The sequence below is a fragment of the Melanostigma gelatinosum genome (genome assembly GCF_949748355.1).
Source record: "Melanostigma gelatinosum genome assembly, chromosome: 6".
In the NCBI taxonomy this organism is placed as follows: Eukaryota; Metazoa; Chordata; class Actinopteri; order Perciformes; family Zoarcidae; genus Melanostigma; species Melanostigma gelatinosum.
Window position 1 is genome coordinate 25129104 of NC_136639.1, and position 25857 is coordinate 25154960.

Sequence of the window (25857 nt, forward strand, 5' to 3'; positions counted from 1 at the left end):
CCCTGACAAAATTGTATAACCAATAGAATGTCAGGTGTAGTGTTGACCAACAAAGTCATCCAAGCCTCGTTGCGGGTGCGTTCACTTTACTTCTTGGCGTAAGCCTGATGAGCATAACCGGGTTCTGCCCACCAATACTTTTATGTAGCCTATTGCCCTGACTTTCTTTGACTTTTGGAATCTGTTATAAAAATTCACTCGAGACCGATGTAAAAATCATTAAACGGGACATTTATTCTTGCAAGAAGGAGACAGTTGAAACACAAACAAGTTATGCATCAAGGCTGCTCAGAGGTCTGTCTCTGATATATATACTGAGGATAACAGGCAAGTGCGCTGGCACAGAGTAATTAGCATAAGATCTGGAACATCACTTTGGAGCCGTTTCTTTGATAATTGGTTCTGTTAAAGGGTCACCTTATCCTAATCAGGAACCGTCATGGTTGCAAATCAGCTCTGCGTAAACATTGACGTGTTTAACAAGTTTCTTTTCTCTTATTTAGGACAAACAGCTGAAATGCTCATCAAGTAGACCAGAGGTCGCCAACATTTTTTGCGCCATGGACCGGTTTCATGTAAGACAATATTTTCACGGACCGGCATTCAAGGTGTGGCGGAAAAACACAACTAAATAAAATGATATGATCTGCATGAAAAGAAAAATGAAATACATAAAAAATACAACAATAACGCTGAATCAGTGGGAGACCTGAGTGTGTTTCTCCAACGAGACGATCCCATCTGGGGGTAATGGGAGACGATGACACTCGAAGTGTGGTCCTTATGTCCAGTCTACTCCGTCATTTTGTTTTGATTGTTGTCGCTGCAGAACATCCCGCTTCACGTGTGAAACGGAAGCAGGGTTTGTAGTGATAAAAATGTTTCAACGGTCTTTTGTCAAATGTGCTGTGAAGACAGAATTGAAACGTCTCCATGCGCTTAAAAGTGCACAGGTCAGAGAACAGGACCAGCCTCTGCTGTGACCGCAACTGATTCCATCAGCATATCTTACGGGCGTTTCTGCTTTTGAGCCCAACACATGTTCGAGACTCAACCGTCGTTTTCCTGTCATACATCCTCTGTGCATGTCACTCTTGAATGTATAAATGTCATGTCTGAAGCGATGTCTTCAGAGCGAATACACAGTTCACTGCAATACGTGGCTGAGTGTCTGTTCTCTGCTTGCAAGCAATAAATTGACTCTTTTGAAACCTTGATCATTCAGTCAAGACTCTATTGAACAGACCAACCTCTCTTCCAAATCTACATAGAAATGTTCCATAACATGTTTTCAGTACTTTTGTGGCGATCTCAGGATATTCAGCCTTGGTTTTAATCCAAACACCTGCAGAGTTGTTGTCTCAAACATACTTTTAAGGCCACCGTCATTTACAATCTCCAGCAGCTGATCTTCATCTGTTGCCACATATTATGCAGAGCGGGCTTGGCACTTCAGAATTACTCCTGATATTTAATCAGACTCCTGGTATTGTATGTTAAATGAAGATTTATTTTTCCTGGAAGTTGTCGGCTCTTCTTCTGTCTCCTTAGTGGGCCTTTCCCCCTTTGCAAAGAAGCTCTCAAAGTGTTGTACTCATTGTCACAAACTTGTGGGCTTCATTTTTGAGGTAACTTATCACGTGACCGAGACAAGCGTCTTGACATGTGTCAAGAGCCACAGGCGGATGAAATTGGAAGAGAATCCGGTCATTTTTCAAAATAAAACATCTTTCAGATTCTGCTAATCAATAAAATGGAAATAATATAAGTTATTTATTCTTTCTGATCCACGGACCGGGACCGCTGAAGAAGACAACTGTGATATCTAATCGCAAACCCAGCTGAGCCACTTGGTGTCAAAAGAAGTTCACACAAACCTTCACATGAGGACACAGGCCTTTGGAGACGCAAAACATTCCTTGGTCATTTGTTTTTTCCCAACAGAATCAAACAGTTTGTACTTTTTCTTTTATGTTACACAGCTACTATTCCGGGAACAAAATTCTTCTTTTTTTTTTCATTTTGCCGTATGCTGACAAGAATGCAGTGAATCAACCATGTCAGCCAGCTCTTTGAAAGCTGCACACAGAGAGCGAGCCATTAGCTTTCTAATGCAATCTAAAACCAAGGTGGTAAACACCGCAGTCTGCCCCATCTTCTTAATACAGCCATGGTCTGCCCACACTGAGCTATCTGTATCTCTGTAGCTATAATTAAATCTTTTAGTTTCCTTCCAAGCTAAAACTGAATTTACTCGTGTTGAAAATCGCTCTATTTTCAGTGTTAGCCATAGACTGTGTATAAGAAGTGGAGACGTCACCCATTGGTTTGCTGACAGACGTTTTGAAGCCTTGAGTTTGGCGATTTGGCCGTCGCCATCTTGGCTTTTTGCAACCAGTGAACGGAAGTGACCATATTTGGAATGTGGAGGAGTGAGGTAGAGACGGCTCGCTCCTGTCAATCACAAGATAGCCCCGCCCTAAAGCACACTCCGCTTTATGGTCTGTTTGACTCTAAATGGACCATAATTTACTAGATGAACATCATGCTGTATTGGAGAAGACTTGAAACTAGAGATTGAGACCATAAACTCATGTTTACAATGTTTACTGAGGTAATAAATCAAGAGAGAAGTAGAGTCATTTTCTCATAGACTTCTATACAACCAGAGAAGCATAAGGTTAGCTTGATGCATTGGCAACGTTAACTCTGTAGCACTCCACTATGTTTTTGTGAGTGGATGTCTGGCTGCCATGGTATATAATGTAAGTGATATTCCTGTTGACTATTGTAGTAGCATCCTGCAGCGGTCTTAAACCAGGGAAAAAACTTTCAGGCCTTCCTCCTGATAAATGTGAAGCGAAGGCATAGATTATACAGACCAAGCAGGCATCTTTGCAGGAGATTCTTTGTAACTGCAGACAATAGCTTTTATGACTGCAACTTTGCCAAACAAGAAATGATTCAGTTTTCAATTGTGTCATTAATGTAGACACATCTTTAATCAAAGATGACGGATAAACAATGAGGAGCACAAATTATGAAAAGTGAATTGGTTCTGTTCGTGTGTGATCACAGGCCTACATTGCACACTGCAAGCAAGTGTGCGGGTTCCCCGGTCAGTAGGATTGAGGTTAAACTCCTCAGCATAGCCTACTGAGTCAGTTTTCGTTCAAATTGTATATTTTATGTTATGAAAAATAATGTACGAGCTCAGTAATGCATCACCAAAGTAATTGCTGTGTAATTAAGCAAATCACCACAAACTAATTGTCACCCTTTTGAACCCTGACAGTCTTGGGCCCCAGTGCAGTAGGCCGCTTCGCCCAGTTGGCAGTCCAGATTTGCTGCGGGGCCACTTCCATCATGTGAGTTGTTTGAGATATTCTCATAGTAATGTTAAAAAAGAGAGAACAAAATAAATAATTCAAAGCGTACATTCTGTTTGCCCAAATACATGTGAAGATTTTGTGTTCTTTTAAATTACGACTGCCAAGAAACTCTTCTTAGAGATGTACTTGGCGGGGGGGGGGAGGAAATAAGTAATTACACTGATTACATATCTTGACTGGCAGTCATTGCTACACTGTTTTTTGAAATGTATCTCCAGGTCTGGTAAATTGTACTGGAATAGCAGATACAGCTTTGTGACATTGAATAATTAAGAGAAATTAATATTTTTTCCTGCTTTATACATTAGTCCCTGAATGTTACTGCTTTAGCAACTACTCCCGACTGATGCATTTACAGTTGGGAGACATGCATGCAGCCCTCCTCTCGGTCCCCTCCTCTCTGCCTCTCTCGCTCTCTCTCTCTCTCTCTCTCTCGCTCTCGCTCTCTCTCTCTCTCTCGCTCTCTCTCTGCCATTGGTTAACACGAGGCAGGCTCGCGGGATGGGGATGATGATGCCTCTAAAAAGGGGGGCAAACCTCGGAGCGCGTGTCTCTCCCGCTGCGCACACACGCGCGGCAAAAGTGAAGTGAAGATGCTTCTTACCTCTCGGCCGACAGTCCAGCTCGTGAGCCGTACACTTCTTCTTCTCCTCCCCCTCCTCCTCCTCCTCTTACCAGAGCGCCGAGCTGTCCCCTTCCCTGGTTTACTGGAGGAACTTGCGCGGTCGGGCTCGTCCAGCACGGAGGAGGCGAGGGGAGGCGCCGACAGAGCCCCGGAGCCCCGTCAGTCCCGCAGCGTGCCCGTGGAGAGCCACGCGTCGGTATGGGTGCACTGACAAAAGGACGTTACCTCTCCGCAAAGGGCCTCCTCCTGCTCCTGGTTTACTGCACGGTGTCAGTGATCTCCAAAGGTAAGAGCTGCGTCCGCGCGCGTGTATGTGTGCGTGGCTACCAAAAAAAATGTAATTATATATATATATATATATATATATATATATATATATATATATATATATATATATATATATATATATATATATATATATATATATATATATATATATATATATATATGCAGTCTTGTTGTGCCATCCCTGTTATTACGCACCACTTGTCACGCTTCTATCCCGTTTGTAAATGTGTTTGAATGTTTCTGAAGGTTTGCAAACACACCACTGTAGTAATTTAATTTCCCCAGCGTGCGCTTTGATTCATCCTAGGGACTTAATGTCACTATTTGAAGCCCCCCCCCCCCCCCCCCCCCCCCCCCCCCCAATGCGCAGCAGAGCCTCAGGTATTGATGCATCAAGCCACAGCTCACGCGGTCAAGTTTATCTTTCTCATAAATCGATGTTAATTGTCCCATTTTCACTCTGTTCGCGCAGTCTTTAATGAATCCATCATCATGCAGTCGGCTCTAATACGCGGGCACGCCTGTGCAACAGGCATGTCAGCGCATTTTTATTTTGTTCTTTATCTGGGAGTTACTATGCTGCTTCTGTCTTTATTTGAGCACGATCTACTCCCTGATATCATGAACTGGATGCAGTGTCAGGGAGCATACAGGGGGTGTATGGAAGGCTGTTAGTGCAGGGCGAAGGGACAGGCATGTTGAATACCAGCACTCAATAAGAAAAGCATTGACACGTGAAAAACGATTTTTAAAAGGGGCAGGAGGGCTTTTTGATACCATGTGGTTTACATCAAGGTAATGTTTTACACATTTTGTTGGTAACAAATACATGTAAGGTGGCTGTGCCCGGTGGGAAGCCTGTTGGGGATTGGGCATCTGTCCCAGTTTGATCTGGGCTATTTACCAACGTGGACTGTGGGATTGTTTTTCACCTTGTGAGTCTGAGCGTGTATCATCGTGGCAGAACGTGGTCCTGGAGGCACCAAATGTAGGGGGAAACTACCACAGAGGCTGGTTTGAGTACTTTTCCAGGCAGGTGGTGTGTGTGTGTCCATTATCACAACCGGGCAAGATGCAGGCTCCTAACTTCTCAAGCATGTAAAGATTAAAAGCAAGGCTGCAAAGGTGGGTGAGGTCCAAGCAAGGGCGGTGGAAGTAAGGGGTGTAGGAGGTGAGGAAGGGGCCATTGGCCCCCACACTTTACGCCCCTGCTGGTGTTATCCCATCTCTCGTCTCTAGTTTGTTTTTATTTTTTATTTCTTGAGGTAGAACGAAAAAAGTTTCTGCCGAGTGAAGCCGATGTGGAAGTGTCTTAAAACCTGCATTCTCTCCACTGACAAGCAGGGTTGCAAAAATAAGTCAGATTGTATAGAAGTCTGTGAGAAAATGACTCTACTTCTCTCTTGATTTATTACCTCAGTAAACATTGTAAACATGAGTTTATGGTCTCAATCTCTAGTTTCAAGTCTTCTTCAACACAGCATGATGTTCATTTAGTAAATGATGGTCCAGTTAGAGTCACATAAAGTGAAGTATGCTTTAGGGCGGGCTTATTGTGATTGACAGGTCAGTATCCTACCAGAGCCGTAAACGGCGTCTCTCCTCTGCCGTCCAAAATATTAACTTCCTTTCACTGGTTGCAAAAAGCCAAGATGGCAACAGCCAAATCGCCGAACTCTAGGCTTCAAAACTGTAGTCCACAAACCAATGGGTGACATGACGACGACTACGTCCACTTCTTATATACAGTGAATGGTTTTGATGCAAAGATGTTTCCCGAACAGAAATTGAATTGAGTTGTAGCCACTGCATTGAAACTCACAAATGTTACAACACAAGAATGTGTTTGCCTTTCAGTTATCTGATTGTAACTGTGCTCGTCTTATCTCTTGGGGGGGGGGGGGGGGGCATTCATCATTCTTTCTACCGCCCACTTTACCGGCCGTGGCACGGTGCAGCCTCTTGTTACTGTAGGTTATATGTGAGAGTGTACAGTGATGCTGTTTGAATCTGATATCTCTGATTTTTGGCTTGTGGGCACTGAAAATCTTCTTGCAAGCCCGATTAGCACAGGTTGCAAACAGTATACATATGAGCCATGAGAAGTTTAAGGCTCCAGCTGTTTATTGTTGCACCACCATAAAGTTGGGGGACATTACACAGGACAGATTTAAAAAAGAAATCCTTAATTTTGGTCCCTAGTATCCATTACAACAGTGGAATTCCCACAATGCAGCTTGATAGCATCTTTAAAAAAAACTCACAAAAATGGCCACATCTTATGTATGGTTGTATGAGGTACTTATCCACAGTCAGTGTGTTACCTACAGTAGATGAAAGTCAGCACACCGCCAGTTTGGAGAAGCAGGCAGGAGCAGCACTGCTGTGGACGAGGGCAGCAGCTAAATGTATTTTAAACATCTAAAAACAGTTTAAGTCTACTTTATAATGACAATACTTTCACTGTTTTACCTTGAAGTCAGGCAGCTGTTCTGATCGGGAATTGAAGCCGTTGTTTCCTTCCATGTTCACGTCAAAGCCACAAGACTCCCCATTGATAAAAATAATAATTTAATGTCGTAGGACGTGATGTTTTTTAATGGAGTCTGGCGGCGTTAGCGAGAGCATAGACGGCGGCATCGTTTCCCTTTTGGAAACATCGACTTTATAGCTGACTCACGGCAAGGTAAACCTGCAGAAACATTCTAAATATAGCGCACACTTTAACTGATATATCATTTTTCTTTCTTCAATGTTCTTTTAACAGTAAATTTTTTGCTCCCCTGCGGTAACTCTCTGCTTCTCTCAAATGGGGGCGTGCCGACCAACATCTACATCTACTATCATACACTGACTGTGCATAAGTATCTCATACAACCCCACTTCAAAACACTCGGACTGTCCCTTAAAGTGTCAAGCCGAAACCCTAATGATGTCATTAAACTGTCCAGAATGTCAGCAGAAAAACAAATATTTGAGAATGTACCAGCAGTTTATAATCCACCTATAATTATGTTCCACTGTCTTATATTAGGCCTGCACTAAGAGCTTGTCTTTTTCTGCCTCCCGTGAAATTCATCCTTCCGTTTCCCAGCCAATGTTGTCAGAAGCGAAGTTGTGGAGTTCAGCCTTCAACAACTAATTCCCAACATACAGAGGCTGAAAGAGACACTCCAGACACAAGGTTAAGAATCTACAGACAAAACACGGTGTGTAAGAGGAGGACACCTGCCAAGGGCGAGAATATGTATTCAGCATCTCTCTTGCCAGCCAGCTGGGAGATCCGTGCATTTGCAAATGTGGAACCTGTATTTGTAGTAAATGTATTCAATAGCATAATAAGTTGAGGGATTACAATACCCAGAAACACTGGACTCTAAACACAATCTATGTTGCTCGACTGTAAGCCAAAGAGATCATGAGCAGAGATTTCAAGGAGGCAAAAGATCTGACAGTTGTAAGTCAGATGTAAGTCACATTCCTTGTTTTATTCAAGCGTTAATACAAAACTCACGGATAATCAGTTTATCATTATATATGAAATCTTGAGAAGTTGAAATCAGAGTGTTTGCTTCAAGAAATGCGATTGCTAGGATTATCATTTCCTGTTCATTGACGAATCAATCAACCAACCGTTATCACTCTCGAAGCAGCCGCTTAAAAACCCTCACTTAACGCTTCCATCGTGTCCACAGGGATCAAAGTGACATCGCACCGCCTCCAGCTCCTCATGTGCAGCGCCCGACACCTCCAGTGTCGCCATGTCTCCGCAGGTCACGAGCCATAAGCGTAAAACAGGTGTGACACGCACCAGAGGCGGTTCCGGCCGCAGTGGGACTGGGCGGCGCTAGCTCGCACTCAGCCAGGTTTAAGCTGTTAAGGATCAACGGTGATGTTTGCCGAGCATTCCCGAAAGCGTTCCCGAAAAGGGAGAGCGCGCGGCGTGGCCCAGAAAGAAACTTCAAAAGGCCATTTTCAACCGTGCTCCACAGGACCGGTCATGAAATGGATTTGTTAGGATACAGCTTCCTGAGCTGTGATAGACCTCACTTCCTTCCGAGATTGGGTATCGGCTGTTACCTCGTACTATTATCGCCTAATGAAGCCCTACTTAGAGATGCGGAAAGGCGACCTGAGTGCACTGATATGTAATATCCCCTATAACCTGGCTGCCGATGAGGCTCCTTTGACACGCGGGCATATTTGTTCAGGACCTGATGATTAATTTATGTGGCGAGTGATTTATCAGGAGAACGGCTGTGTGTAGTGTGAGAAAAAAAGTAATGAGGAAGGGGATTATCCCATATTTGATTGATGATGGTTGATGTCACCCGGTTCATTTGCCGGTCACGCCACACGCTCTGCTGTGCGTTTCCTTAATGCCGGGTACGAGTCCAGGAATATGTTATGAGGTCAGGGTATGGCCGCTAATGTTTTCCTCGATGGAGAGAGAGTCACATTGCTCGCGTGTGAAACACATGGTGGTGCAGCAGTGAACAGTGTCTTCTAGCTAAATTGTGTCAAGTATAGGTGAAGCAACCATCGCGCGATGCTGCCTCTATCTCTCTTTTCTGACACGTGGAGGCTCCCCAGGCTTTAGTTCACCCTTGACCTTGCGCTGTAGACTGCACCTATATCTGTTCGTGCTCTTCAGGTCGGGGGGAGGAAAATAAAGAACAAAAGAGAAGAGAAGAGAACAGGAGTAGAAAGGATGCCCGGAAATATTGTGGCTACTTTTGATTTCGAGAGAAAGACAGAAAAAATATCAAGGTTTATTTCCTATTTTGCTGTGTACACGGCTCTCATGAAAACAGACAAAGGTCAAATCTGTTATTTTCCCTCAGAGAAAGTAAAAAGGCTCTTATATTTCCGTATATTGCCGATCCCCGAGAATGAATCATCGTAGTCGGGCTGCTGCGGGTGACAACGCAGCGCAGTTCAGTGCCCGGATTTACATTTAAATGAAACCAAATGGCTGTACATTCAGAAATGATATACAGTAATGATGATGGTAATAAAAGCAAAGTCCTCTTTCATATTGGACCGGCTCCTGCGTGGGATTGCTGTCATTTGGGGACTTTTGCAGGTACAGTGGCTGAGTTATGTCTTTGCTATGTCAAGACCATTACCTTCACATTTCAACGAGTCAATTCATCAATGCGCTGCCTAAGAGGCTTAATGTAGTCAGCAATCAGCCCTGCAGCTCATTGGCTTCTCCTGTCTGCCATGTGGCCGAATGGTACTCACACATTCAACTTTTTTTCCAGCTGCTGTGTGTCATCTGTATCCGTAGGTTTTGTATCCTGCTAAAGGCTCTGATGCATTCAAGGTGTTGTAACAGCCTGGTTCCAAAAACCTTTGTAGGTGAGATTGTCAGGGGAAGTCATCTTCCTATACCCGAGCCAGAAAAAAAGATTACAGAACACCCAAAATGTCAGTAAGAGCGGGTGGGCCTGATGCAGGTTTTAGGTTGTGTTTAAGTTGACTCATAAAAATAACAACAAAATATGATATGTTGTGGATTCACACAGAATTATGTGTGAAAATTGTAATTTTCCCATTTTACAACACCGGTTTGAACAGATATTAGAAAACAGAGGTGTGGAGCTGAAATGATAAGTTTATTAATGCTGGGGTAGGCAACACAATCTGTAAAACCTTTCAGCATTGTAATTCGAGCAGTACCCCAGGCTAGAGAGCCTTATGGAAAACGCAAACCAAAATAATACCAGAATTTGAAAATTCCTCATCCTCCAGCTCTCCTCTATCTGTCCTAAGCCCCTCCCACAAGATGACCACGGGGATTCACTTCAATCATCATCCTGATTGTGTTCCTGCCAGAAGGCTAACTATCATTGTTTCTCCAACCAATAGGAACCCTACAAATGTCCTGTGATTGGCCAAAGTCTCCCGTCACAGGCTGGATTTTCTAAAGCCCAAAAACAGAGCCAAGAGGAGGTGCAGGAGTCTAGTTTTCTGTCAGCCAACTTGAAAAACAATATGCTGAGAAGTTATCATGGACTTTTTGCCCAACGACGCCCAAAAGATACTTCCTAGCCCAGCTTTAACAGACAATTGGCAACTATTTTGAGAAACAATTTATCGTCATGTTTGAAGGCAATGATCCAGCTCCTCAAATGTGTTTTGAAAACACTTTAATTTAAAATGTTAAGGTTTTTGTTATTTCCTAGTTGACATAGTTTATCAACAAAAAAAGAATAGAAACATAACTCGAGGCTTATTTTCGAGCATTTTTTAAGACTTTCGACCGCTTCTCACGGTCTTCTTCAGCAGATAAAGTAAGCTGCAGAATAAGCGAGACTTTGACTACAGACGGATTTATTGATAATGACAATATTTGTTAGTTGCACAGAAGCAGAGATATTTCAGACACGGCATTGTAATGATACTGCAGTAATCCCAAACAGCAGCAACTACCTTTACACCATTACACACATTACAGTACCAACGCTCTCTTTCGCTCCTTGCGATTTCCAGAGAACCAGCGTGCCACATGGGGCCGTTATTTAGAATTCCTGTGAAAATGCTTGAGTCACGATGGCCCAATCTGCCCCGGGCGAGCGCTGTGGCTTCCGTTTGACTTAATCTGAGGGGACGGCAATCAGGACAGGATGAGAGGGCCCACTCAGTCACAGTGCTAAATCATGTACCAAAGCTGCAGATACCCTTCATCCATCTCAGTCAGGAGATTCAATCAGTTGTGCTCGTAGAGACACACGTCTTCATTCCACAGGCCCGTCTCGACTCCGGCCAAGTAGCTTTTCTTTTTGAATATTGCAATCTTTGCGTGAGCCCCGAGTGATCCATGTGAACACATGTTTTTTCTTCTTGTTCTTCTTCTTCTGTGATTATTATTACTTTGTTCATCACTCCCTGAGGATGAAAAACACTTGGGATTTTAATGTGTGAGGAGAATTCACTGTACCAATGCTGACAAAAAGAAGTCTGCAGGGCAAACTCATCTTTTTTTTTTTTAAATACCTAGAGACAAGGTGTATTGTTTCTCTGATAATGTTAATAGAATATATATTATGAATGTTTCTTACACAAATTCAGAGTGGCAATGTTGCAGTTGTAATTGAATCTGCATTGTCAAGTGTACACGAGTAATAGGAAGTGAAAGGCTCAAAACAACAGCAGTTAAAATATATGAATATCCATGGAACATTCATATGTCATAAATAATAGATAACTGTGGAAAGCATATAACAGCAACGTCAAAAAAGTCGTTTTTCTATATCTGTATGGTTGATACTATTATTTTTGCCTAGCCGCCCAAACACGCATAACTGTGATATACAAAACTGCTTCAATATTCATAGCTATTAATTGAACATCATCTTCGTTTCTGTAATCTCTGAAGATTCTTCCATGTGCTCTAAATTAAAAAATGTATTGCTGCAAACCGTAATTAGTCACACTTGCATCGTGGAGCAATTACTCTGAAGCATCAGTACAAGTAGAATGTGGTCTTTATAAAAAAGAAGCGAGTTTTTTTTTCTTCCTTTTTTGGCACATGAATTAATTTGGTCTTTGCAAATGCTGCCGCTACATGGGTGCTGTAACAGACTCCAAAATTAGACGTGTCAGGTTTGCGCTGGGCTCCATGAACTTCTTCATATCTGTGTTTACAGATGGAGCGGACCAGATGAGCTTTTTACAAGGCCGCTTTATGATAGCATCCTATTTAGCAAACCTCCAAGCAGCCATAAGGCCTACCGGGGGATGTGTGTGTGTGTGTGTCTTTGTGTGTGACCATGTCTGTATGCACACACACAGACGCATAGCAAACCCACACACAGTCCTGAGTACATTTCGCCTATATGACATCACCAGCTATATTTGATAGCATCTGGGCGAGAGCCTCTATAGAATCAGAGTCAAGTGATGGGCGAGTCCTCATCTCTTATCAAGTCAGAGAGAATTCAATATTGTTATCGGAAAACATGTCCCGTTGATGTATGGGGTCGCGACTGAAATCTATGGCAGCCCCATCTCAGGCAAATGGAATTTTGAATAACCGGAGTTTCTAAGTGAATCTTTACATAGCTCATCCATAGGAGGGAAAAGGGGCGTCATTACTCTGTATGTTGTTTGTAGTCAACCGCCTTTTGTTTTCACTGGCCGTGTTATCTTTAACCACTTGATTGATGGAAAGAGTCTGCAGATGATCTCAAAATGCACTGAATCAGAGTTCTCTCCGCCTGGTAGCCTAATTGAAATATAGATAAACATAAAAACCTACCTTTAATTACCTTTTGTTAATCCAATTATTTGGCAAACATGAAAGACTCGAAGCCAACTCAAATTGTTTTCTGAAAACTTTTTTTTACAATTAACACTTCAAATAATGAGGGCACTTTTAAATGACAAGGTAGTTTTCTTTGGGTCAAAAAATTAAAAAAAACTAGACCAGAAATTTTTATTTTCATGGTATTCACATTTTTTTCGGGTAACCCTTAAGGATGTGCTAATACCTGGAATCATTACCATCCCATAAGGTTATTTTGCAATGAAAACGTTAACTGTTCCAGTCAATAGGATGTACCTTAGATACGTCTTGGCTACGGGAGATGTTTGTAGTCCACTCGGCTCACAGAACCCTTTGGCTCAGCAGCAAGCCAGAGAGCTAACGTTATGCTAGCAAGATTCAAAATCAGTAACATTGAGTACCATTGACAAACAGTAACTATTATCTGACAGTTTGTTAAATACTTATAGTTTGTTGTGAAGATTATCTTGATGAACAAAACGTGGAAGTATCATAAATGTTTGTTTGCCATCAAATCCAGTGGAATAATCGCATTGGGTTTTTGTTGAGGGAACCGAGGCGATGCTAACTTCATTACGCTACATTGTTAATGATGTCATTATGTTTTGTTAATGATGTGTCATTATGTGTTGCTGCAATCGTGATATGACGGTCATAAGAAACTTATTTATGTCATTTATTAGACCAAACATAAGCCAATTCTGATATGTTCACACTCAAAGCCCGTCATGTAATGATGTGCAGGTCAGGGTTTTTTAATACCCGTTCTCACCCAATGAGAGGCAATCCAATTCACTCAACCCAAAAATATGCATTCATCAACAACCCAAACCCAACCCGCAAACTGTCCAGGAGCAGCTACATACTCGGGAATATAGCTTCATGGATTGCAATGTAGATCCATGTAGATCCAGGTCCAGACTTTTGAGATCCTCTGACATCACCTTCAAAGCCTCCAACAGATGACTTGTTGTACAGTAAGAAGTGCCAAATTTGATCTACAGTACCTGTAAGGCCAGTGGCTGTAGTAAAGCCTCCAATATTAAATCACGGGCATCATCTCGGATGCCTGACGCATGGCATTTGATATGCCCACTTTCATGGCCTTGGGTCAGCTGTTCAAACATGTCCTTTGTTGATCCATGGTGTAGCAGCAGGCCTACCGGGACAGAACGGTGCTGAAGGACAAGTTGTGATGAATGGACTGCCGAGCGCCGGTCCGAGCTCGCTGTGTCCTGTCCCGCCTGGAGGACCTCTCGGTCTCTGCTGGTGGGTACGTGTTAGTCATTGGACCACGCTGTTTGTGAACCGGTGGCTGACACACACGCGCAGTTACTGCAGAAAAGTCAAGAGAATAGGTATAAGTATATATTTAGATTTTTATCTGAACAGATATTAGTGGTATAGTGATTTGTTAATAAAACCCTTATTATTAGGTTAGAACACAGTTTATCCTCAGTATGATGTGAAAAAAATGATTATCTGATTTATTATTTCAAAGCACCTGTATGCAGAGCAATAACTTCCTTCTTTACTTAAATTTGATAGCATAGTAGAAATATTGTGATGACTATTGATTTATTCTATGAGTTGCTGTATATGTGTTTACTTAAGATGTGATTGACTGAGTGAACACACAAAGGAACCTACAACCATCATCCAATCATTTGTAAATCAAAACAGGTCTACTGTAGCACTGAACTGATTGGACGAATAACCAATTGGTTGATTGAAAGACAACATAGTGTTGGAAATCATGTGAAAGCTCACACTTGTCGGTGATAGAGTGTGCGCCTCTGCGTCTGTGCATGGCCGTTCTTGCATTCTGCTGCAGCAAACTGCATAGTTTTGGGTGGCCAGTTTTGGCTGCACGCTCAAGGGCTGCGTTTTTGTAGAAAGGTCACACTTTCTCAAAACCACCTTGCATTGCCTGTTTTATACTGCCATTAGGCGTGTTTCCATTCCCTTGGAACAACTTACTCAATTGCGCCAAAAAAGTTTACACCCGCTTGAGGTGATTTCAGCCTCAGGCTGAAATGAAAATGTGGAAATACCTTTTCTGAATGAATCCTGACGTAGTAAAATAAAACACCAAAGAGTAAGTAACACCAAAAGGTAAGAATACAATAACAGGCTTAGTAACGAAATACATAGAAACTGCTTTACACAATTAGGAAACAAAACACTTTTTCCGTCATAGAAAAAAAATCTTGAGTCGGATTACTGGTGATTTACGTAAAAATAGGGATTATAGGCAGGACCACAATTTTTAAATGCATTTGATCACTTCACGACACAAGCCTCACACAATGGCCTCTCACATTAGGGAAAAAAGTTTTTTTCAACAGGTAAATAGTAATTTTCGGAGTGCATTTTCAAAGTAAATCTCCCAACCCTGATGATCAGCCATTTATGAATTTTGTTAACGCACATTTCAAAGATATAATTGAGGCCTACTAAGCGGCACTGTGCTGCTTGTGGCCTGCAACTACTCTGTTCTTTCTAACTCAATACAACACAAATTTTCCAGACTCCCTGACACAGTTACCAGAACACAGCAGTAGCTACAGCTAGCCACTCTGACCAGCACGGACCCGTTCAACAGGAAACAGGCCAGATGTGTCACCTTGTCAGAACTTTCATTTAATGATTACTGAGTGTTCGTTCCACATACATTGCAAAACTAATAATGCTCACCAATGAAGCTCTTATTTCTGCTGCACCATAGGCTGTGGTACATTTGTCAGTTCAATGCGACTTACGTGCCAGGATCTGAGACCCGAGATAGGATCTTACTTGTGATTGGATCAGACAGACCACATGCCGAGGTGGCCTGGTTCGCTTTGAGTTGGGATCAATCTGGACAATAAACAAATGCAGGTCTCCATCACATCTGATTACTATCCGATCAAGCAGGTCGCATTAAAGTGTCAAGTGTGGACACAGAGCTGACATCCGATCTGCTGCATTGAAAAAGACCACGTGTCACCACGGCAATAGATATCCAAAGGAAACAGCGGAAGAATGTTATGTGAAGAGAAGCCTAAAGTTAGCTGCCTCCACACATCGCCATTTACTGAAATAATCACCAATCTAATAATCTTTTCTTTTCCCAGAATCACATTTCAAACACACACTCGCAAGCAGGACCTGGGTGGGCATCGTGCAGCTTCGGAAACTGCGATCCAGGCATCGGAATGGCGGGGGGGGATTAACAACTACAAGACTATATTGAAACATCTGTTCACCAGCTCCCACATAACTCCTGCAGTACAATCCAAGTCTCACTGATCCTGTCGGACGCTCGCTGCTTCCAAAACACACACGTCTTCACTAACACAGGCAGGCACGTGTGTGTGTTGGTGCATGTGTGAGACTGTTTGTGCTGAAGTACAGGTAGGAGTGAGTCACTAGGGCCACGCAAATTTTTCAGGGCTTAACTGTGTGTGTGTGTGTGTGTGTGTGTGTGTGCTGCTGGTCAGCCCTGTGCGAGTGGAGGACAAATCCTACATATTTTTTTACAATTCATAATTGATCTGAAATTAAGCAGCAGTTTTTCAGGTAAGCATTTCAGTTTTCCCCATGATTAAATATATGTACTTTGCATGTAAATAAGGTGCTAGAGTGCATTAAAAATGCAAAAAAAACTAAAATTTTGTTCCTCAAATATATTAGTACTGTCAATGACTCCACCTGGCTGCGTATAGATTGGGAGGAACTTCGTAAGGTGCCCGATTAATCCCCTCACGTGCCGCCTATTATGTTAACATCACACCCGCTAACGGAAACGCCCACTAATTTGTGTCTGCGCTGGGTCTGATCCAGTTTTTATCGTCCAGGAAATATGTAAATCCGCCGATACAATGTGTAAAAAAGGGCAGCTTCGGACTAGTAGTTTCCCGCTGCTTCATTATACGGACAGAGGTTATCTTCTATCAAGCTCACGTTAAGACAATAAATCACCAAATTCCCCAAACAATTTTCTTCAATTCCACTGTTGGTGCTAACGAGGCTAAAGCTTTCAGAGAGGAAATGTTAATTTGGTGAAAAGATACATTTAGGGAGGGCGAATGAGTGCACGGCGCAATGGTATTTATGTCAAATGTCTTCATTTTGAGTAGATGGTGAGAGGTTTCATTGCTTTATGGTCACTCCACCAAAGCATTACATTCAATTAGATGGTGATGTCCATGCTTAAAAAATGCTACTCCTGCATTTTTATTCATATTCTAGAAAAGCCTCCTCAAAGGCACCTTCCTCCCCGTTTTGTCGGTTCGCTCAACAGCCACATTCCTCACATAACATGACTCACCGCAGGTATCAGACCTGGATTGACAAACGATCGGTACCGGCCCCGCTCGACAGTAGGGGCCGGTGTGAAACGGAGGGTGATAGGAAAATACATTTAAAACCTGTCACCGCGACAGAGACGTCGGGCATTTGAGCTCCGATGGCTTTTCGGCATATTTCCAAGACGGACTTCTGGATGTCGGAAAATGAGGCGGCCGTGTTTTGATGACAGCAGAGGGCTGAGGGTTTTTTTCTTTTTAAAGCTTAAAGGTGATGAAACACCTGGCGTCTGATTTCCACTTCTCACATTACATTTCTTTTTGCCTTATTAATCGTTGACTAACCTGTTAGTGTTTGAGTTGAACCTCACTGAGCCTGTTTTTCTCTGTGTTTTAATGAGTGTGGATTTTGTGTGTGTGTGCGTGTGTGTGTGGGGGCTCTCTCACTGGTTCGCTGTTGACTTAAGAGGCCCTGACAGCTTGCTGTGTGGCCCGGTAAAGCATTTAGAATATGAATATTGCATTGTACTCCGCTCCTGCTTTGACTTTAGCGGGGCGGGTAGCGGCTGCGTAACTCCACAGTTCCTCGTGTGCCTAAGGCGTCCTCCCACTGACTCCTTTTTTCATGCTCGAAATTCTCCCTTTTGAAACTCATTTTGGCTTTTGATACAATCTGAGAGTTCTTCGGGGTCAGCGCCGCTGCGGATTACTCAACCCTCCCATGTAAAACCAACATGTATTCATCTCGACCTTACGGGTCGATGTTTGCATCTCCGCAGATTCTTTTTCCCGTGCCATGTGCCTACACAGCATCCCGGAGAAAAACGCTCCTCTGTTGCTGCAGCCTTTGTCTTTTTTTGTTTGTTTGTTAGTTTGACTTAATAGCACTTGTGCAACAGTGTGGCGTGCAGCTGTACCGCTGCCCCCCGAGGCTGCCACTTGTTTGATTCACCTCATGTCAGCCGCCGGTGTATGTGTGGTTCATGGTGCCTCTTTCCTGCAAGTTTACGACATGAAATGCTGCCTGCTGAGCACTGTCTGAAGAGACCCTTTAGCTAATTGGATGACCAAGCAGCAACCAGCGTTCGGTCATGCTTCCCTGCCCTTCTGCAAGTACTTTAAAGGGTTTTATAGTGTTTTGACACATGTACAGACAGACTAGATTGTAGATGTGTCAAAGGAAGATAGATTTCATGAATGCTCCCTTTATTTAATTACTACCCAAGTGCCAATGGAATGTGCTGTGTTTTACAACAATGGGAAAGTTTAACTGTGTATGTATCACGATAACTATCTACATGCACATATTAAGTCTAGATGTGAAGTTACATTTTCAAAAAAATAAAATAGCTAGCTTGCAGTAGCTAACGCTATACAGACTGCCAGACGCTGCTCTGTGTAAATATGGTCATGGTTGTTGGTCCTCTGCCTATTCAAACCTTGTATTGGAAAAGCAGTGCAACTGTTTAAAATTTGCATCAGTGCCACTCAAGTCTCCATTTGAAAGGCTGCAAACGTACAATTTGGAATTCAAATTTACGGTTATCGTACACATACTACTATGTTAAGTGTCCATCACAAAGTGTCCATCACAAATGAATGAAAATCATAATTATACATCATACATTTGTTCACTGTTGATAATTGACTAAACAATCATGTCTGGCCTCATATTACATTGCTGAGATCAAACGATACGTCACATTTGTCTCTGGACATGAGTGATTGCATGCGTGCTATGAGTAACAAGACCGTCCCTCAGCCTTTAGGACTTTAACATATCCACAGAGACACACCGATATGAGAAGCAACCCCTCTATGCCCAGAGCATGTGAAATTCATATCCACTCTGCGAGCCAAAGATCTCCCGCAAAGTAACTGAAATCACCTCCCAACACTGAAAAGCTTTTAACGTCACCCGCTACGTCAAGCCATTAGTGTGAGCATTGGAGTTTGGGAGAGAGACATTTCAACATGATTTTTAGGCAACGACACGCATTCATTGGCTGCATCAGTGATGCTCTGCAGCAATATGAATTTTGAATAAAGCCTAAGTAATGCAAAATCATTGATGGGAGCTTTCAAATATATCAAACAAATGGGGAGTCGGAATATAAACACAGCATGCGGCTCTTCAGTGGTTTAAAATAACCCAAAAATTGGTGGTGGAGAAATATGGAGGACAATAAAGCCACTGTCATAAAATGTCACTACCGATTTTCGTTAGAATGGTCTCAGCGCCGAGCTGTAACTCGATAGATGCATGCTGTATGAGCTGTATAAATGGAAGGCGTCCATCACCACCATAAGTCCTTGAGTAATGAGTAGCCCCTCAGGGCTGTATGGAAAGCAGAATGGTAATTGCAGACAAAATGCTTTAATAAAAGAAAATCTAGACGTTTCTGTTGCGTTTCAGCGGCATCCGGAATATTCCACATTTAGTCGCGCGTCCATCCCCCACGGGGGGGGTTAGAGAAGCACATGTCTCCTATTTCAAGAGGAGCGAAAATAACTAAAAAAAACAAATGCAGTGAAGAATTAAGAGGCATAATGGATTACATAAAAACATATTAAGTATAAAACCTTAAATCCCTGTCATTTCTTGTAATCCCCAAGAGCTGCTTCCGCTTCAGAAACATCAAGTGCTACAAAATACAAATGACTGTGAAGGCGGCATTGATTGAAAGAGCCTCTTTTATTGCTCTTCCAGTGATGATAAAGACGCGGAGCCTCGCTCTCTTGCCAAACACGCACTGTACCGAGTGCATATAGCTGCTCCGCAGCAGGGTTTGCGTGGCCTGCCGAATCTCAAGGGATAGATGAGGAATGTCAGTTCACACAATCCATTAACTCCAGTTCTCAACGAAAACAAACAAACAACGTAAGCTGTAACTGCTCATGTTCTGATATGATTCTTGTTCGCTGCCATCTGGTCTAAAACAGCCCGGTTCTTCTATCCTGCAGACTCTGACAGTTGACCAACTGGTGGAAAACTTAATTGCTTCAGTTGCCTCTGGTATGTTGCACTAACTCTGGGGTAATTTAACAAGAGTGCGCAGCAGAGAAGCTCTGGCTATCGGCCTCGCTCTGTCCCCACGAGCGGCGCCGCCACCGATGGTTCTGTGTCGTTTGCTCTGCGCTCACTCGGAAAGAGCAGCGTAATTGAATCTCCATTTGCAAAGCGACACAATCGATGGGCAACAAGGGTTGCTCGGGAGTTTACATTTAACGTCGCAATGAGGTAAATAAAATGAAGGTTGTTTTTTAAATTTTTTTATTGTCGAGTCCGTTCATGGCAACATCGGCTTCGTCGTCCGGTAGCCCTTACAAAGGGTTGCATCATCCGTGTTTTTCACAATTCGCTTCAGGGGTGGGTTCATTGAAATGTGACCTAATAAAATTATGAAATGAGTCATTTACTGGAGAAAACGAAGGACACAAATTCACTTTTTACTTTTTATAACCTCTATGTCAGGGGTGTCAAACTCATTTCCACTCTGGGCCACATTAGCATCACGGTCGCCCTCAAAGGGCCGGTTGTAACTGTAAGACTGTAAAACTAACTTCTCCCTAACATATTGTTAAATAACTCTACATTTTATTATTGTTTATTCAAGTGTAAAAACATTGTACATGCAGTTGTATCACTGAAAAATGATATTTAAACACATTTTATGTTATAACATAAATCATTTTAATTGAGGGTTAAGAAACCCACATGACTATCAAAGATCAAACTGTTAAAGAAAATAACAAAGACAAATATCAAACACAAGTTATGACATTAACTTTGTTCAAAGCTGTTTGTTCACCTCTCTGCATCACTAATGTTCCTCCCTGTCGTCGTCCTGTGCATGGCAGCTACATCCAAGAGCTGCTGACTGAGAGTCAGGTCTGATGAACATGGATAGATGATGTATCCGTGTTGTCTGTGCTTTCATCATCAGTTCATTACAAACACAAGTACCTGCTCGTCTCTTAGCTGCTGTGTTGTTAGATTGCTGCTAGTTCATCAACTCGGTCTGCGATGGTGTTTCTTCACAAACTGACATTTGTAAAAGTCTGTATCTGGTCGGAGCTCTGCTCACATACCTTCAGCATGCACTGGGCTGTAGCTGTGTAAATATATTCTGCTGTGATTGCAGTCTGCCTTTTAATTCTTGGACAATTTGATGTTTTTCTTGGAGGCTAAATTTAGCTCCGTGTTTGGTGTCAAAATGCCGACGTGAATTGTATCCTTCATCACGACACGCCTCATAACACAGAAGACAGACACGTTTGTCTCCTTGAAGCACAAACATGTATTCGCTTTCCCATCTTTCATTTCATTTTCTTGCCTCTGCATACATTTTTCTCTTCGTGGACATTTTGGGATTATTTGTCGATCCTTTTCAATCGTTGGAAAACCTCTTTTCGGGCTGTTGCCTCTCCTGTCCACCTGTTGTGATAGTTTTAATGTCGGTACACAGACAACATGCTATCTCATAATTTCAACTTTCTATCTCATAATTTCGAACATGGGGATACTTTTATTTTCAAGTCTAACTTTTAATAATTTTTCCCCCCAAAAAAAAGGAAAAAAAATTATATTTTACTTTTTCTTTGCTGGCGGATTCGCGGGCCACATAAAATGACGTGGCGGGCCGCATTCGGCCCGCAGGCCTTGAGTTTGACACATGTGCTCTATGTCCTTTGTCTATGTTTGCAACTCCTTTAAAATAGATTCGAGACCAAGCTTCTGCTGCAGTACAGAGAATTAAAAAGGCGCTCTAGTGAGCTAGTACTTCACTTCCATTAAATTGGTGGACTAGTGAGGGACATGTAAAAAAAAGGATGGTCAAAAATGAATCAGACCAAGAGATGTTCTCATTTAAAGTCCCTAGTGTGGGGGAACCAGGAAATCCCAGGTGGAAATCAACGTCCATGTCTTTCAAAGACTGTCTGTTTAAGAACAATGTCTAACAATGCCATTGTGCTATGATAGACTTCAGAACATTGTGGTATGATAGACTTCAGAACATTGTGGTATGATAAACTTCAGAACATTGTGGTATGATAGAGTTCAGAACATTGTGGTATGATAGAGTTCAGAACATTGTGGTATGATAGAGTTCAGAACATTGTGGTATGATAGAGTTCAGACATTGTGGTATGATAGAGTTCAGAACATTGTGGTATGATAGACTTCAGAACATTGTGGTATGATAGACTTCAGAACATTGTGCTATGATAGACTTCAGAGCAAAGCTCACCCTCATAACTTCAGATCTAGGCTAATGATACATCTAAGCCTTCTCTATTCAATGATAAAGACAGCGAGGTTCACTGGAAAGCTCCACAAAAAGCTAGTGAGTGAACCTTTGAGTTTGTGCAGATGTTTTCTTTTGTAGAAAGTGCATTTGTCTGTGGCTTCTGGTACGTCTAACAATAATGACGACATCAACTTATCGTAGGACATCACCTCAATCTTTTTAGCTGACCATACTGTGTTTACATGAGAATATCACCAACATTTTAGCCAAAATCATGCTGGAATACATTAACACAGCACGAGAGTCCATTTTATGAATTATTTTGTGGTTCACAAGTAAAAACAGTTCCTATGATGCACTTTCCCTCCCTGGTGGAGGTGAGCAAACTGAGGTTGATGTGTAAAATCAGTGGAGTGCCCCCTTAGTTTAGTATCTAGCTGGTGCAGATCTGTACTTTTATCACAATTTACTGGTTTGACTTTGGGTTCTAATTTACGAGGCTGATGAAGGTTCCGGTCTAGACAGACAGGCGGTGAGATTTCAGATGATCTAATTTGATCAATGGCATATCCCTCTGTTCTTTGCCTTTGAGCGGCTCTGGTATTAAACCCGGATAAATGTTACTTTGTTGGGATTGTTCCCGGTCAAAGGCCTCCTCTAAAGGCCATGTTTGTCATATGCAGTTCTCTGCTTCTGAATGGAGCGAACCGTGCTCACAGGAGAAGACAAGAGCGTAAATGTCAGCCGCGGACCGGGGTTAGGAATCCTCTGCAGTTTGGCAAGGACATCTTGTGTGGCTCTCGTTGGCAGATGGCAAACTTGGAAGTAGTAATTGCTTTTTAGCATCACTAGGGTCTGAAGCCAGAGCGAATGTAAATACGATCAAATGAGATTCTGATGGTGGCCTGAGAGGCGACGGAGGTGAAAAGTAATGATATCACTGGGGAGAACAAAGTGCAGTGATTACATTTATTTCCACTGGCCTATTACTGGAGCACTGGGGGAAAACGAGCGCTGAGCTTTCTGTTTTTGCAACCGGCCACAGGCCGTTAAGAGCCCACAAGCCTTTTTTTTATTCATGACTTGTCAGAAAAACTGCTCGCTTTTCCGCTGTTCTTAGAGAGTTCTTGGGTGATTTAGACTGAATTAATTTGCGGGGGGGGGGGGCATTTTAATGCTTAGAAATTTCAATACTGGTTTTAAATCTCTAAACGCACTGCCTGTAGAGGACGGATGCTTAAACCATTCCTGCAAATTAGCTCTTTTTCCCTGTTATCAAATCAGCCAGTGGGATTGATACTTGTCATCTATTAGTTCCTCTGATTCACTTCCTGAAATATAGTGGATGTGCATGTTTGAAAATCAAAATCGGTTCATTTTCAGATTTTAGGCACAAACAACAATGATAAATCCAATGTTTGTGTATCCTAATGGGTCAAGGTAATCAAAGCGTCTCCCACATTCATCATCAGATTACATCCAGGTGTTAACAGCGTCCTTCTTATTAGCCGCCGTTGCCATGCTCGCGCACATCACGAGCGTGCCTGGCAGTGGCAGAGTGTCCTGACTGGCAGATGTGATGGATAGCCCTCCATTATCGGGGCGCGCCGCTCATCCGGTGGGACTCAGCCAGTGCGACGTTTATTAATCGACTCGCGGATAATTCCTAGTAATACAGCAGAAGTGCCAGGGCTGCGCCGCTGAGATCTGGGATGGCATACAATGCGTGAGTCTCACGTATTGTCTCACGTGCGTGTCACGTGCGTGTCTCACGCATTGTATAAACTAATATTAACGCAAGGACTGCAAGCCTGGCGGGTTTTTTGTTTGCCTCTGAAGTTGTACATCTGAGCTTGTGAATGTGACAGCTGCATTATGACTGACAATGGTCACTTATCTCACGGCCGCCGCGGTTACCCAGATACTTCAAATGTACACGGAGGACAGAGCTTTTGTCGCCGTTCTTGAGATTCGGCGCCTCTCAAGAGTGATTTTCAAAGGCATCGTTTCACGCTCAGCATGCTCAACATAGTGTTTTGAATTTGCAATGGCTTCTCCCACGTGCACTCTATGATGCTATTAAATTGGGATTATTTTCCAAATGAATTGTTTGTGCATTATTATTATGGTAAAGAAAAATTGGCAGTTACAATTCCCCAGTGTGCAAGTTGACATATTGAATAATTGCTTCATTTGTATGCTCAACAGTCCAAAACCCAAGGATATTTGCTGTAGTATCACCATCATCAGAAGTGCAGCATCTTCACAGTAGAGGAGCTTGAAACACAGCATGTTCGGCATTTTTACTTAAAAGACTCAATTATTTCATTTTTAATATTGTAATTGTTTTTGGACAGATTGTTTGTTTCCACTCTAGTCATCTCTTCAGCATGGTTAATTTATTGTCACATCGTTTTTGTCTTGACAAACACAAGAGCTCATCTGTGTTATAAACCCTCTTCACTGCTGGGACTTTTTCCAGGAACCTTCTTAGGAACTCTGGAACTTTACCTGCATTTCAACCACAGCAACCCGCCACTAAATCCTACATCTTGGCTACAGTTCCTGGTCTGAGTCTCTGCTTTCGGGGCAGTACTTTATAAAGGTCCAGAAACCAATGGAGTTGGTTACCGGGGAATAGCAGCCGCTACTTTGAAGACATCCCAGTAAACATGACTGTGTCTTAGTGTTGTGTTTTTGTCAAGTGCAAAAGTGCATCTTAGACAGAACTATCATTGTTTTTTTCTATTAGCCTGCTCTTCACAGTTTTTCAGATACGGTGGAAATGCGAACTGGTGCACAGAAGGATTTAGTGTCTGATTCAGCTCCTGAGTTTAGCTCGGAATACTTCTAAATTCAGGCAAGAAAACTACCTAGTTGGGTTCAGGAAGAAGATTGTGAACTACTTACTTAAGTTTAGGCAAAGAAAACTCAGAGTTAGGTTTAGTAAAATATCGTGAAATACATTATGTTAAGGAAAAGATTGTGAAATACCTTCTTAGGTTTGGGCAACAAAACTGCTTGGTTATGTTAGGGGAACGATCTTGAAATACTAAGTTAGGTTTTGAGAAAGATTGTGAAATACTGAGTTAGCTTTGGGTAACAAAACAATTGAAGTTAGGTAAAAAAAGATTGTGGTTTGGGTTGAAATAACTACGGAACTGGTGTTTGTTAAGTGACAAATAAATCAACGTTGACTTCTCATTTCACAAGGGCCACAAACAGCTTCAGGGTAACCGCCCAGCACAGACTGTAGCCCACTAACAATACAGCTTTCGGATTAGAGCAAGTTAACATCCGGGTGCTACTGTTAGTCAAAGTTATGCAATGATACATTTCCTTAGTTTCTTACCATTTGTTTTTCTCGTGTACCTTCAGGGCACATCAAATGCATTTCCATACACAAGAAAGAGCTCCAACAAACAACAAGAATCTTTGAGCAGAGGGGCCAGTCCTTCATGCAACAACAAAGCTAGCGTGTGTTTCAGTATAAAGTTTTACAAAAGGCAACATGAAAGAACAGTTACATCCCACATCCAACCTACTGCCTTCGTTATTTAACTGACTTCAAACGAGGTTCACACAGTCTCTCTCAGTAAAATAATGTTACCCCAACTTTGATCTGGCCTGTGGTGCGTTAAAAATGGCAAAACTTCCAAGTTTGACGTTGGGTCACACACAGCCGGTATCAATCCATCCTCGAGCTTCAGTTTTCAAG

The 25857-nt window shown here is 42.4% G+C and overlaps 1 protein-coding gene across 1 annotated transcript in view; it reads left to right on the forward strand.

The window, feature by feature from the left end:
* Positions 1–4048: 4048 nt before the first annotated feature.
* Positions 4049–25857, forward strand: part of unc5db (unc-5 netrin receptor Db) — a 225222-nt gene continuing 203413 nt past the window's right edge. The window contains exon 1 of the mRNA XM_079269905.1: positions 4049–4303. Within this exon, the coding sequence (XP_079126031.1) occupies positions 4216–4303 (88 nt within the window). The 5' untranslated portion in view covers positions 4049–4215. The remainder of the gene's footprint in view (positions 4304–25857) is intronic.